The sequence below is a fragment of the Copadichromis virginalis genome, linkage group LG12 (genome assembly GCF_057382275.1).
Source record: "Copadichromis virginalis isolate Kocher_CV1m ecotype Utaka linkage group LG12, C_Virginalis_male_GT1.1, whole genome shotgun sequence".
Lineage (NCBI taxonomy): Eukaryota > Metazoa > Chordata > Actinopteri > Cichliformes > Cichlidae > Copadichromis > Copadichromis virginalis.
The window spans coordinates 33936338-33950701 of record NC_140629.1 but is presented as its reverse complement, the minus strand read 5'-3'; the positions used below and the strand labels follow the sequence as shown (position 1 = coordinate 33950701).

The following is a 14364-nucleotide window of genomic DNA, read 5'->3' as shown; positions in this document are numbered from 1 at the left end:
TTATTTAACAGACTTACTGTATCAATATCACAGTATTATCATTCAAACACAGGAGAAAATTGTTTTGTTTTTTTTCACCTGCAGCTTTGGTGGTGTTTAACAGTTTGAGAGAAAGTAAAACAATAAATCTAAAAAACAGAATTCAAATGTTTCCTTAGTCTCAATGTAAATTTGATGTAAGATCAGCAAGTACATATAGGTGTCCTGTTTTAGGACCAAAGATGAATCTTTATAGAACAATACAATTTTTATAAAGTTGTTTACAGTTAACAGTAAAAAACAGTTTCAGCTATATTTATCACCAAAGTTCATTAGGGAAACATAAAGACTTTGGGTGCTATTAAAAAACTTTCCGGCTGTCCATACACAGAAGTCCAAGGGATTTTCCTCGAATGGTGAAGCTATTTTACAGCGATTTGATTGGTCAGCGATTTAATACCTGTTGGTCACTAATCTAGAAGATAATCATGCTCAAAATGTAATTAACTGGACTTTTGGTCCAAAAGTTTTCATACCAGAGGCATGGCAACAATCATTCACTCTAACTTATTAATCAACCAAAGACCCAGACAGAGTTTTAATTCATTTGAAAGCCTGACTTTGAGCCTTGTCCACTGTAACTGGAAAACTTAAAAAACAGTTTTATTTGTTGTTATGTATTGTTGACCTGGTGCTTACTCAGAGTTTTTATCTGATTTCTCAGAGTTTTTATCTGATTTAGGGGTCAGCTCAGATAAACACATTATTGTCTGTGATTTTAACATCCATCTAGATAGTCATCTTTCAAAATTTAAAAGAAGCCACCCATAACTTTAATCCCGCTCTAGATCTTGTTCTGAGATATGGCATAGAAACTGAAAAGTTAACAGTATTCCCAGAAAATCTGCTTTTGTCTGATCATTTCCTAATAACATGTACATTTACAATAATGGATTACTCAGCAATGGGATATAAATTTCGCCACAGCAGATGTTTCTTAAAGTGTGTAACTAAGTTTATAGATATAATTTCCTTCAAACATATAATTCTCAAACACACACCTTAAAGCAGATAACTCATAATCTGGAGAGGAAATGGTGTCTCACTATTTTAGAAGATCTCCATTAAGCCTGGTAAAATTGTCATGGTCCCTGTGCCTCCCCGGCCAGCCCAGTGTGGCCACAAGTGTTTGTTGTTTTTCTCTCACTCTGTCTCTCCTACCTGTCTGCCTGGGCGGAGCTCTGATTGGGCTCCTGCCCTTGGCCCACGTACCTGCAGCTGATCTCGAGCGGATTGCAGTTCTCTGGCTCTTAAGGCTGGGGCTCTGAGCTGTTCGTCGCTGGAATATTGAGTAACTCTCGTTAGTATTGCCTGGCTTCCTTGCGATTCTACTGTTCCCGTGTTTGCCTTCGACTTACCCTCGTCTGTGTAAACAGGTTTACCTGGATCAGCCCTTTTGTGACCCCTGGACCCCGTGAGTAGGAGAGTGAGCTGAGCTGCTTGTGTGGAGACTGTTTGGACGAGGAGCAGAGCGAGTGCGAAGAAGTGTGTCTCCCCAGCCAAGTGATCCCCGGGACCCTGGTGTTTCCCCCCCCTTCACGTGTATATAGTGCACCAGTGTGATTAATAAAGTGTCGTTGAACTGTGCTACCTCAGTCTGCGCCTGAGTCCGTTCCACTCCCGTGACAAAAATAGTTTGTTGCTCTATAAAAAAGCCATGTGTAAAGCCAGAACATCTCACTATTCATCATTGATTGAAGAAAAAAGAACAACTCCAGGTTTCTCTTTAGCCAGGCTGACAAAAGGTCAGAGCACAGTTGAGCCAACCATTCCTTTAACGTTAACTAGTAATGACCTCATGAATTTTTTCACAAATAAGGTTTTAACCATAAAAAAAACCAACTGGTAATCATTAAAGCATCTAAGTAATCATTAAAGCATCGAACAAATCATTAGCAGGGGAGTTTTTTTGGGGGGGGGGGAGTTTCAATCAGGGTTCACAGCTCATTACAATAGGGAAACGGCATTAACGCCATGGGGATTATAGGCACAGTGATGCTGTGGTTTGAATCATATCTATCTAACACACTCTTCACACACAAAGGTTAACTATAGAGCTCCATAGGGTTCTGTACTGGGACCTATTCTTTTTACATCATACATGCTTTCCTTTGATACCGTCATTAAAAGCCATAGCATACATTTTCACTGCTATGCAGATGACATCTAACTTTATCTATCTATGAAGCCAGATAACACACCTCAATTTATTAAACTGCAGGGATGTCTTAAAGACATGAGGACCTGGATGACCTCTAATTTTTCTGCTTCTAAATTTAGATAAAACTGAGGTTATTGTACTCACCCCTAAAAATCTTATCTAACCAGATTTTTACTCTGGATCGCTGCTGGTTTACTTGCCGTTTCTTGGGTACTGGTATTTAAGAGTTGAATAGGAGGAAGAGCCTTTATCTTCCAGATCCCTCTCCTGTGGAACCAGCTCTCTGTAGGGTGGTGATGTGTTAGCAACTATTAAAAATTCTCAGATGCAGAACAAATGAAAATATTTAAAGAAAAAAAATGACACCCTTGAAACTTGCCATATATCAGGACTCTTGTGTCTTCAGTTGTCTCTTCCCATAACTCATCATTTCTTCCAGCATCTTCTTCATAACATTATAGAAAAGCTGCTCACTACCCCCATCGCCCCCACCCTCCTCTAACTTTTGCAATTCTTCTGGGACTTTTTATTGCTGATATTTTCGTGGTTCATTTGATGTTGCCATTGTGAAAGTGTGTGCATTTGCATTGCTTATAGTTCCTTAGAGACAATGTCAGATGGAAGAAAAAAAAAAAAGGCACACAAAAAGAAGAGAGTATGGGGTTGTTGACAGAAAATTTGCATTAATGGTGGCTTGACGGTCAAAAACATTTTTTTAAAACTGTGAGGTCAAGTTTGTGCACACTCAGTCATGCATGAGATGCTGCATCTGCTTCGATGTACCCAAGATCAATTGTACTTTATGTTTTGTTTTTCTAAATAGCCTTTTGGTTGTGCATTTGGTTGTGTAGATAGACGGATAGAATACTGCACACTATTTCAGTCGTTTCTCTTCCAGATCAATAAACACATTCCTTTTTTGTTTCTTTCTGAAGAACAACTTGAGGAGGATAAATTGCACAATAATGGAGGTAAAGTATTGTCATCTGAACTCAAAAACACTCATTTTGGCTGCTCACTTTCAAGTATTTTTTTCTCTGTTGATCTTTCTCTGTCATTCAGCTGAAAGTTTAGTTTTAGTAAAAGTCAGCTTGTGTTTTAACTCATGCAGCTTTGCCCTGTTCTGTTCTTGAGCACTTTTCCATTTCTCATTCTCTTCCTCCATCAAGCGATGCTTAATCTGCTCCACGCCAGCATATTTGAACACCACTGCTGCTCGTGTGCTCACATCAGATAATGGAAAAAATGTATTTTTCATTGCTCAGATTAATGCAGTTAACTTGTTGTAAATATATTCTTTGCCCTAGGACTTCATCAAATGCTTCAATTAAGACAAAAAATGCTTATGGATATTTTAGTATTACACACACACGAAGAACGTGCTTAGTTTAACTGCACCATTTTATTGCAAAATGCTCAAATTACAAAAAAATAACTTCTTCCTTTAATCTAAGTTGTGTCTTGATATACAGACAGTTTTAGTTTTGGGTTCATTTAAAAAAAATGTAAGTATTTTTTGTTTTGCAGAGCAATGTTGCATTTTAGTTTTTCATGGGTAGTCTTTTACAAAGCTGTGAGAAACATGAACAGAATTCCATTTATTATTCCATGTAAAATATATTGCACACAGTACTATGCAAAAGTCATGAGTCACCCCTCAAACCTTTGTTTTTTCCATGGAGTTTTTAGTGATTTTTAAGAATGGTCTTAAGCTATAGTTATTCAGGGTTTTTTTTTTTTTTTGAAGATCTTTAAATTGGCTGTTTTTTTCACTCATTTTCAGCGAAGTTCTTGTACTTAAGTACACAAAAGTACATACAGTCATGTAAGGAAATAGGAAAAAATCCAGGAAAGCACAAGACCTGACAGAGTCATCAGTTCAGTGGCAACAGAATTTGAACACGTTAACTCAAATTGTTAGAGGTACAGAGCGAGTCAAGAAAGAGGTACAAGAGTGAGTGTCTACAGCCGTCTATAAACATGTTGGAGACTCTGTCATGGTTTGGGGCTGCGTTTCAGCCAGTGGTGTATTTAATGTTTTTTGGAATTATGAATGCGGAAAGTACATTCAGATTTTGAGCCAACATGCAGTACCTTCTGAACATGGCCTTAGAGCTGTTATATATCAGCTTTATTTTTCATCATAACAGTGATCCCAAACATACTGCCGAAGCAGTAAAAGCATACCTGGATAGAAATACACACAATGGAACATTATCAGACATGGATTGGCCTCTCCAGAGCCCAGAGCTCAACATTACTGAAGAAGTGTGAGAGTGGAGCAAAAAGCAGTCACCATCCACAGAAGAGCTTTGAATGTCCTTCAAGAAGCCTGGAGAACTATTCCTGAAGACTAACTGCTTAAGAGAGTTCAGGCTGGGTTGAAGAATGAACATGAAGCTTGTTTTATTTGTACAAACTCTGTTTTTGCCTTATATCTTTTGATGTTCGTTGTTGGATGAGTCAATGAATCACTGCACCTATTCCACTTTTTCCCAGCAAAAAATAAAGAATTGAGGGACGGCTCAAGACTTTCGTACAGTACTGTAGGTGGATATTGAATTGTAGACGGATATCTCCACACCTGGACAAACGAAACCAAAACTATTTGCATGAGTTGAAACCACTACGTGCAGCTAAAATATGTTATTTTGTTATTTTTGTAAAATTGTGAAAAATGTATTTTAGCAACATGTTACAACCAGATGTTTGTCTCTGTCTTTGTGGACTTTCAACAGGGAGCCAGACCAAACAGGACTGGTCCATTCAGTGGCCCACATCAGAATCTGGCAAAGAAAACACTCCGGTGTGCCAGCCAGAGGCCAGTCAGTGGATTCGGTTCCAGCTCTCTCAAAGCCCCAAAGTCCAGTCCAAGTACAACCAGCACATGTGCCACAGCCCACAGGCCCTGGCCCCCCCTTTGTATGCCGATCGACTCACTGTCGACAGCCCCTCTTCAGGGCTCTTCCCTCCCTTGGACTCTGGTCATCGCTCCCTGCCCCCATCACCCCGCCAGAGGCATTTTGGTCACACCCCTCCTCGGACTCATTTGGTGGTCAACACCATGACCCCACCTGGCACTCCTCCCATGCGGCGAAGGAATAAGGTGAAGGCCCCAGGAACACCACCTCCGCCAAGCCGCAAACTTATCCATCTTTTGCCAGGCTTCACCGCTCTGCACCGCAGCAAATCCCATGAGTTCCAGCTGGGGAACCGCTTGGATGACACACAGACACCAAAGTAAGTTTTGTGCTTCTCTGGATTTTTAATGGCAAATAGTGGCAGCCATTTTGGAGCACTGTGTGTGTTTTTGAGTGAATACAGAGGTTATTTTACTTCTAGGCTTCAGAAGTTGGTATTTACGTTTATCATTCCCAAACCATGGGAAAAAACAAATTAAATGTTATTAATGTATTCCAAAGTGTTTTTTTGGAATGTTTGCAAATGAGCCTCTATATGGAAGTTTTGGGCATTAGAACCAAGGATTAAATATCATTTAAAGAATTCTGTGACTAAACAATAAACAATTAAGGGCTGATTTATGTCAAGTTAATCCACTGAATGAAAGTATTATTAAATATATAATTTTTGCCTGTGACTTTACTTTAGACACTATAGTTTACCCTAATAAAAATAAGAAAGTAGCAGAAACAACATAAAGACAATAACAAAATGTAACCATCTGTGATTAAAACACAAATAGGCAATTCCTTTATGAGTTATTATTACCACATTTATGGAATGAATCACTGTATTTTTCGGACCATAAGGCGCACTGGATTAGAAGACGCACTGTTTTCATACATAAGGCGCACCGCATTATAAGGCACATTAAGCGAAACAAAACAGTCAGATAAGTCAAATTTTACTCAACTCATTCTTCTTGCTTCCTCCACTTCTGTACCATTGATTCATTAATGTTGAATTCTCTCGCAGCTGCTATATTCCCATGTTGTTGCAGTATATTAATGACTAACCTCGTATTGTGGATGGATTATCTCACTTGTTCTCTTGACTGAAGTTTGGTCCGTTTACAGCATCCTGCCATGCGATTGCATTTGTTCCTGACCATCGGGAACCCTCACGTTAACTTTTATTGAGTGGAAAAAAGTTAGCATTATTCCTCCAGCTTCACTGTTTATGTTATGCTAACATAGCTGTGTGCGAGCGATCATGTAGCACATCATTATATACCAGCTAGTCCAATTTCAGTAACCCTACAAACATCACTGCTGTTTAGTTTTCTGTCTTCATGTATGTTGGAAGTGATAGCAGAGCTGTACGTTTTAATTTTTTCAGAAATCTCTCAGTCAGATCATGTTTAGGTGCACAGCAAAATCTCCAGTGTTAAATTAACACTGGAGAGTGTCTATATGGGTCCACACCTCTGAGTGTTAAATACAACACTGTTGAGTGTTAAATTAACACTTTTGACAGTGTTATATGTTTAAAAGTAACCTAGTCAGTTTTGAAGATTAGCAAAGACTAACACTGAGCAGTGCTGATTTTCTAACACTGGAAAATAACTCAAAATGTTAGAAATATTCCAGTGTTAGAAAATCAGCACTGCTCAGTGTTAGTCTTTGCTAATCTTCAAAACTGACTAGGTTACTTTTAAACATATAACACTGTCAAAAGTGTTAATTTAACACTCAACAGTGTTGTATTTAACACTCAGAGGTGTGGACCCATATAGACACTCTCCAGTGTTAATTTAACACTGGAGATTTTGCTGTATGGAAACTAGCGAGTTAACTTTCTGCTAACTTCTAACTCCGTTAAATTTAATAAATTCTGTTTTCATGGATGCCTGGATGTTAAACTTCATTGTTACACCTGGTAAAGCAGCAACACTGATCATTTTATTAAAGATGAAATAATTTAGACAGTATTTAACTCTCAGTGATGCCACTGCTCGTTTAACTTTGGGACCTGAAGCAGACTGAGTTTTGGACCCAGATTACTCTGCGAGGCTCTTGACTATGGAGCCGTAATGCTCCGACAATCCATCAAGCGGTGCAGCTTCGTAACTTCCCAAAGTCATACTAAAACATTTTTTGACAGAATGTGTACCACATAAAATCGGTTCGAGGTCTGTAAGCATAGAATTCATACATAAGGCTCGCCGGATTATAAGGTGCACTGTCGATCTTTTGTTGTTGAGAAAATTAAAGGATTTTAAGTGCGCCTTATAGTGCGGAAAATACGGTAATTGAAACTTTTACACAACAGTTTTCAGCACAGCATGAAAAGAAGGGACTTTACACCTAGTATACACTTGCAGCTGGTGCACACTGCATTTTGGTGTTGTTTTGGTTTGTCATGCACTCCTTGATTTTTGTTACCTTCATGAAGCAATATGAGTCTATGACTTGCTTTGCTTTGTGTTGACTTCTTCTGCTGCTATTTTTTGTTTCCGAGTAGCAACACCTATCATTCAGGGGAAGAGTCCAGTGTGCCCTGTGCGCCAGTTTAAATGCTTATGAGGCTGTGGTGAAGTCACAGTTGGCGCATCCAAACCTATATACTAAGCTTACTAGTCAAAAACATATGGATTGCAGCTGTCTATCTTGAAAGTCTGACCAAGATCCTACATGTGTCATTATATGGCACCTGAAGTGTTTTCAGTATTTTTTTTTGTATGTTTGTCAGACTTAAATGTTTCAGATAATCAAACAAATGTAAATATTATACAAAGATAACACGAGTAAACACAAAATGCAGTTTCTAAATGAAGACGTTTATTTAGTAAGGGGGGAAATAAATCCAAACCTACATGGCCCTTTGTTTGCAAGAACTGACAATGAGTCTTTTACAGCGCTGTGGAGGAATTTTGGCCCACTCATCTTTGCAGAATTGCTGTAAATTATTGTATCTCTCATTTCTTCCTGAATTTCCTTTGACCCCGCCATAATGTCTGGCTTTTGAGTATCTTTTAGTCTACTTCACTTGGTCCTATTTCAATGATTTCTTGATTGTCAGATATAATTCACAGATACAAATGATATGGGTTTCAAAACTATATTATGCTGTTTTATAGACAGTCAAAATTTGAAGCTGTATGATACCATAGGAGATAAAAGAATTGATAATGTTGCATATTCACACATCTACTTAAACTGATAAAGGCAGAGGGGCAGTGTTACATCTAAGCCATTTAAAAGTATTTATTTTCACAAATGTGAAAACCTGTGATAGGGTTTTAGGGATTTAATCAGTACCAGGAGAGGAATGTTAATATTATATTTTGTTTGCAAGGCAGATGATGATGGATCAAATGCAGAATTAGGTAAGGCTTTGTTTTAATTTAGGTTTGAAGCTTCATGGCTTCTATTTCACCAAATTGTTTCAGTGTAAAAATGATCTCAGTGATAATAGTCTAAGGTAGCGGTGGTCAGTTAATTTCAGTTGAAGCCCTGCCTGAAGCAAACATTCAGAGATGCAGTCCTGTCCTCCCTCTGCTCTGTACAAAGTCTCAAAATGTAATTCATTCTGATTCAAGAAAGGAATGGCTTAGAAGGGAGGTTAGGACCATACCTTTCCTTTAGCAGTTTTGCTGGAACTTAATCTTCCACCAGACCCCAATCAGATTAATTCCTGGGAGGACATCATTGCCTATAAAGGACCACCGGCCTGTCGGTAGAGATAAGGGGCCTTCGGGCTGAGTTCCTGACTGGCCTTCCCTATGTCTGGTGCTATGCTGATCAGATTTGGTCACAAACAGGGTCCACCACTGCTTGGTAATCAGGAACCAGAGTCTGCCTCAGGAGAGCTGCACTCATTTTGATAATACCATTAGATGACAGTGCCCCATCACTGCTACACTTGGTAAGTTAATATTTTAGAGCTGTCCTCTGCTTTTATGATGGCCATCTGGGTTATATGTGGTGTGGGCCTGGATGTACACAGGGCTACATCCACAATATCAGTGGGCATGGCTGTGTGTATGTGTGTATCTGCTTGGTGACGACTGGATCATAGCTCCAGTGAATAGGCTCAAACGGCATTAGAGAATTGATTACCGGTCCCAAAGCAGTGATAAACTGCAGACTGTGAATTGAGCCACTCTAATCAATGGAAAATGTATGCCTGGAAATGTTGCAACTCATTGAGACAGGGCAGATTTGCTGGCTTCTCTGATAGCTTAGTACCTCTCCTAATACATCATAATTGGATGCAGAATGGTGCTGGCAAGCATCAGGTTGGTTTTTCGTCTCTGGCGTCTCTTGTTTCTTTTATGTCTGTGCAAGGAAGTAGTAGGTGTCAGTTTGTTTTTCTCTTCCTTGATGCAAAGGAGACTGAAGACTGAATCATACAGTTTGATTATTTCTTAAATGCTGCATCACGATTCGTCATGTGGTTTTTCACTTAAAGATTTGGGAAGATGAGAATCTTACAAATATTCCACCAGAGGGAAAAACCTTGATAAAAATACGTAAAATATCACACAAGTTTTTTTGTTTTTTTTTTAAGCTAAATAAAAAGCTTTTTGCTATGCTCTTTCCATACTTCCCACATTGCCCCCTGTTACTAGGATTTTAATAAGTGCATAGTGCTCCTTGGGTTCTCATTTTCTTGTGCTTAATTGCCTGGCAATGTGGCCAGGACGCAATAGGCAGGGATTACCCTCTGACCCCAAGAGACATTATTCTCCCTTCATCTTAATGAGATATGGGCTAATTTCTCATTATCTAATTTCTGATTATCACTGCACAAAGACAGTGCAGCTGAATGTGCAAGACTGCCCCCCCCATACTTTGTTGAAAGAAAACTCGAGTTTGGTTTTGACAGATACGATATGATAGATAAGGGGGTTTCAATGTGTGAAAATGTGAAGAGTTCCTCTTGCTATCTTTTTTTTAATTTTTTATCTTGGATGCAATCAACTATAACCATTAACTCAGAGATAAAGATTTTAAAAAGGAGATAAAACATGGATATGAATGGAAAGTAATCATATTCGGCTTTCAGCATTTTTCCACTCATGTTCATGGTGTGTTGTCGTCATCACAGTGTGAAAGCAAAGTTATATTAATATCTGAGTGCTTTCAATTTCAAGATATGTTTAGTGTTATTCTTTTTTGGCATATATATCATCTAAAATCATTTAGAAATGTTTTTGCATTGTACACGTTCTCTAAAGTTGGCTTTCGAAGCATCTTCATATCCTTTCTAATGTATATTAGCCTCCATTTCCACGTTTTTTATTTTTTCACACAATAGGTTTGAGATACTGACATTTTTGCAATCATGGCTTGAAAATTGATTCCGAATGCTTTTTTTCATCGAAAAGCTCAGCAAATACTGTGGTCTGCTGGTGTGGACGCTCGTCTTCTGCTTGATAGCTTTGTCCTTCTTGGTTTAATGTGTTTGTCTGTGTGATAATGTGTTTTCCTTTCAGCTTGCAGTGAACCACAGGATGGTTTCTATCCCTCCATAGAAATAATGAGCAAATTGCCTCCTTACCGATGTGTATCTATGAATTCAAGAAACTCTCACCCTGGAATGAAACCGCTGCCAATTTTGCAAGTCATAATGCATGAGAGAGGGAAACTTTCTCCTTTTGGGGAAATTGGAGTCTTCTTTCTCACCACCTGTCAAGTGCTAGTCCAAATATATTCAGTCTTGTGTAGAAGTGATTTTGTCCTGTGTCTCTTGATGCAGATAGCTTGCTAGCTGCTCACTGCCTTTACTTGTAGGCGTTTTCAACTGGTAATAAGGTCATTTTTGGCAGCTTAAAAAACAGAAAGCTCTAAGGATGCTAATGAGGTGTCGATTCAAAGCAGAATTATTAGAAAACCAACTCATTAACATTACAGAGAATCGTTTTGCTAAGAGGTATGGCTCAACAGTGATATAAACATTACCTTCCAAGAAGAATTAAGGATGGAAAATAAGTGTTTTGCATTTTAACAGATTCAACACTTTTGCATTCCGCAGCTAATAGGCCATTAGATCAAAAAATGTGTGCCGTTCATGGACAAACAACAATGTTTAAATATGGCTGCAGCTGTTGTCTCCAAGAAGAGACTTTTGTTTTGCAAAAGGAAGCCACAAAATGAAAAAGTGTGTATCAAAAACAGGCAGATGTGTTAATGTGTAAATGATATCAAGCTAAATAGAAACACGTCTTAATTAAGGTAATAATTTCATTATGCAAATAAAAGACTAGGGAGGCACTGCTCACAGACATTTAATAATTGTTCTGTGAATACAAAGAACTTCCTCCAACTACTAAAGCTTTTTTGAGAAAAAAAAGCCTTTATATTATTTATTTAAAAAAACAAACAAACAAGCACAAAAAACCCCCCAATTAAATGCTGCATTGAAAATGTTTAAAATACATCACTAAATTCAGTTCAAACCAGTCTTTTGGCATCATGCAGTGACGCTAAGATGACATTGTAGTTGCATTTAAATAAGTCTTTCCGATAAGTTGCACTTCATAAAAGCAATCAAATGGAACTCCCACACACTGTCTCGCTTACTGCTAGAGTATTAATTAAATTACGTTTCGGTCTGTCTGACCTTCAGTCAGGTGCCCAAAGATTTTGTATCAGATCTGCAGTGAAGCAAAAGCCCATGTTTCAAACTAATTTTGTCACAGTCTACGGCAGGGAGGTAACTGAGCGATCAAACTCTTTTCCAGGCACAGGGTAGAGAAAAGGACACAGATGTGGATTACTTCTTTGTATTTTCACCTGTATTGCTGCTTCGTTTGAATGAAAATTCAATTACTGTGGTGATTAAATACTAAAAAGTGACTTGCTCATGTTTTTCTTCTTCGAGGTTTTTTAGTAAATGACAGATTATGAGACCTAAGAGTTGAATTGAAACCAGGGACTGGTTGAACAAATTAAAGTTTGAATATTTTAGGACTATGTATGTTTGATTTTTTTTCAGTATTTATCATAAAATAGGGGGTGCTGAGTGGTACCAGCAGCCCAAATAGACTGTATGTTACTCCCATTTGAGAAACACTGCTTTAATGGAAAATGAAGACACAATGAAAATCATGTAATGTCTCTTCACATCTTTGGAGACAGATGTTGAACAGATACCTTTTCTTCTTTTGTATCTACGGCTATGGCTCTGTTTTATCAGTGTAATGTACAAATAGATCTTCAGGCATGAATTTAACAAGTAGAATAATCATGACAGTTAATGCATGATAAGCATGGTACTTAAAAAGAAGTGACCTTTCTATTACCGTGAAAAAGTTCAGATCTACATTGACATCATATTTAGCCCTAAAACATTTTTTGCATTTGTTTCACTTTTTGAAAACAGATATCTTAGTGAGCAAACCAAAACAGTTGTTCAAGCTGAAAACAATCGCCCGAAGCAAGAAGAGTTCAAGTAGATATATTAGTTTTACAGTAAACTCTCCTGTTTACAGCTTTTTTTTCTCTTCTATATTAATTTGTGATGACTACAAAGTAGCAAAACGTATTCCCTCTCCAATAATTAATGAGTTTATTCTTAGCATAAAAAAATATGCTGAGTCCAGGGATGGTGCCAAGTTTAGGGGAATTAGGGAAGTAATTAGTTTGAAATTTGTCGGAGTCATTCAGTGTACACTATGTACAACAGTGTACAATAAATATGCATATAGAGTAGAAGAATACAGTGCTAATATTAATTTTCATTTGTTATGCTGCTTTTTATCATCACGAGCAGATGTTTCCTTGCAAGTTTCTTGCTTTAGACATGACATAAATAAATAAATGATCAAAATACAAAATGAATTAACCTCCCAGCTAGATACATTACCAGTTTAAAAACTTTGGGACTTGTGTAAAATGTAAATAAAAACTGAACAATGCAATGATTTGCATATCTCATAAACCCATGTTCTATGTTCAAAAAAATAGTTTTGAAGATGTAAGGTCCTAATTTAAAGGAGCACACTTGGTTAAAAGATCAGAATGATAGGGAGATGCTAACCCATTTAGTCACTTAAAAATGTTAAAATCTATTCAAAAACACACTGGGAGCCAGTGTAAAAGGGCCAAAATATTGTATTGTTTGCCTGTGGCTGTCAGGAGTCGAACTGCCACATTTTGAACAAACTGTGGACAAGAGGCTATTCCAATAAGCAAGGGTGGATGAAGTGAAGTAAGCAGAGGAGAGAAACTTCTTATCCTTCACAATTTATATTAAACAGCATTTCTTTGTTTTTCAAATGTGAAACAGCTGTGAAAAAGCAGCCTCACACCCTTGCAAGGATGTTTGGGAATTTTCCAGAGTGAAGTTCAGAAGGTCTGAATAGAGTACCCCTTCTGTTTTTCACTGATTCACATTTAAAAAATGTAACAGCATCCACAATTTTATGTCAGTGAGACAGTCCAGCAAGACATTTTGAAATCAATGGAAGTAACACATCTGCAAAAAGTTGGGTCATGGCCATATTTACACCTACGTAGCATCCTCTGTTCTTTCAGATTGTTTGAACATCTGGGATATGAAGAGACCAGTGGACTTTTGCGAAAGGAATATTATCCCATTCTTTACTGATAGAGAATTTTCACTGCTCAGTCCTGAGTCTTCTTTGCTGTATTTTTTGTTTTGTGATGTGCAAACAGTTTTAATTTGGTAAAAGGTTTGGACTGCAAGCAGACCATTTTAGCATGTGGACCCTTCCACTATTAAGCCATGCTGTTGTAATAGATGTAGTATGTGGTTTAGCATTGTCTTGCTGAAACATGCAAGACATATAGTATATGTTATGCAAGGCCTTCCCCCTACTATCTGGATTAAAGCATATGTTGCTGTAAAACCTGTATATAACTTTCAGCAGTGGTGATTTTTGGAAGAGCTCCTGAGCCTATCCACTGATTTCCATGACAGAACCGTGCCCATTTTTATGCAGTGCAGCCTGAGGGCCCCAATGTGTTGTTTGAGACGTATCGCTCTCTTCAAATTCAATATGTGCTAATATTTTTAATGAAAGAGTAAAATGTCTCAGTTTAAACATTTAATGTATTCTGTGTTCCTTTATGTTTAAAATATGAGTTTATGAGGTTTGTAAATCATTTCATTCTGTTTTTATTGACATTGTTCTTCATGCCCTAACTTCTTTTTTTTTTTTTTTTTTAGCTTTGGGGTTGTAGAAACCATAATATGCTGCCTGTCTGTCAAATAATGTGTACTTGATGTCAACA

General features: G+C 37.8%; 1 protein-coding gene across 3 annotated transcripts in view; it reads left to right on the top strand.

The window, feature by feature from the left end:
- The window catches only part of ksr2 (kinase suppressor of ras 2), a 125236-nt gene that overhangs the window by 26562 nt on the left and 84310 nt on the right, over positions 1 to 14364 (top strand). For 2 of the 3 annotated variants that reach the window (XM_085476193.1, XM_085476192.1), the window contains exons 4-5: positions 3136 to 3171; positions 4939 to 5440. In XM_085476193.1, the coding sequence (XP_085332319.1) occupies positions 3136 to 3171; positions 4939 to 5440 (538 nt within the window). The remainder of the gene's footprint in view (positions 1 to 3135; positions 3172 to 4938; positions 5441 to 14364) is intronic. The other variant, XM_085476194.1, reaches the window with a different exon arrangement.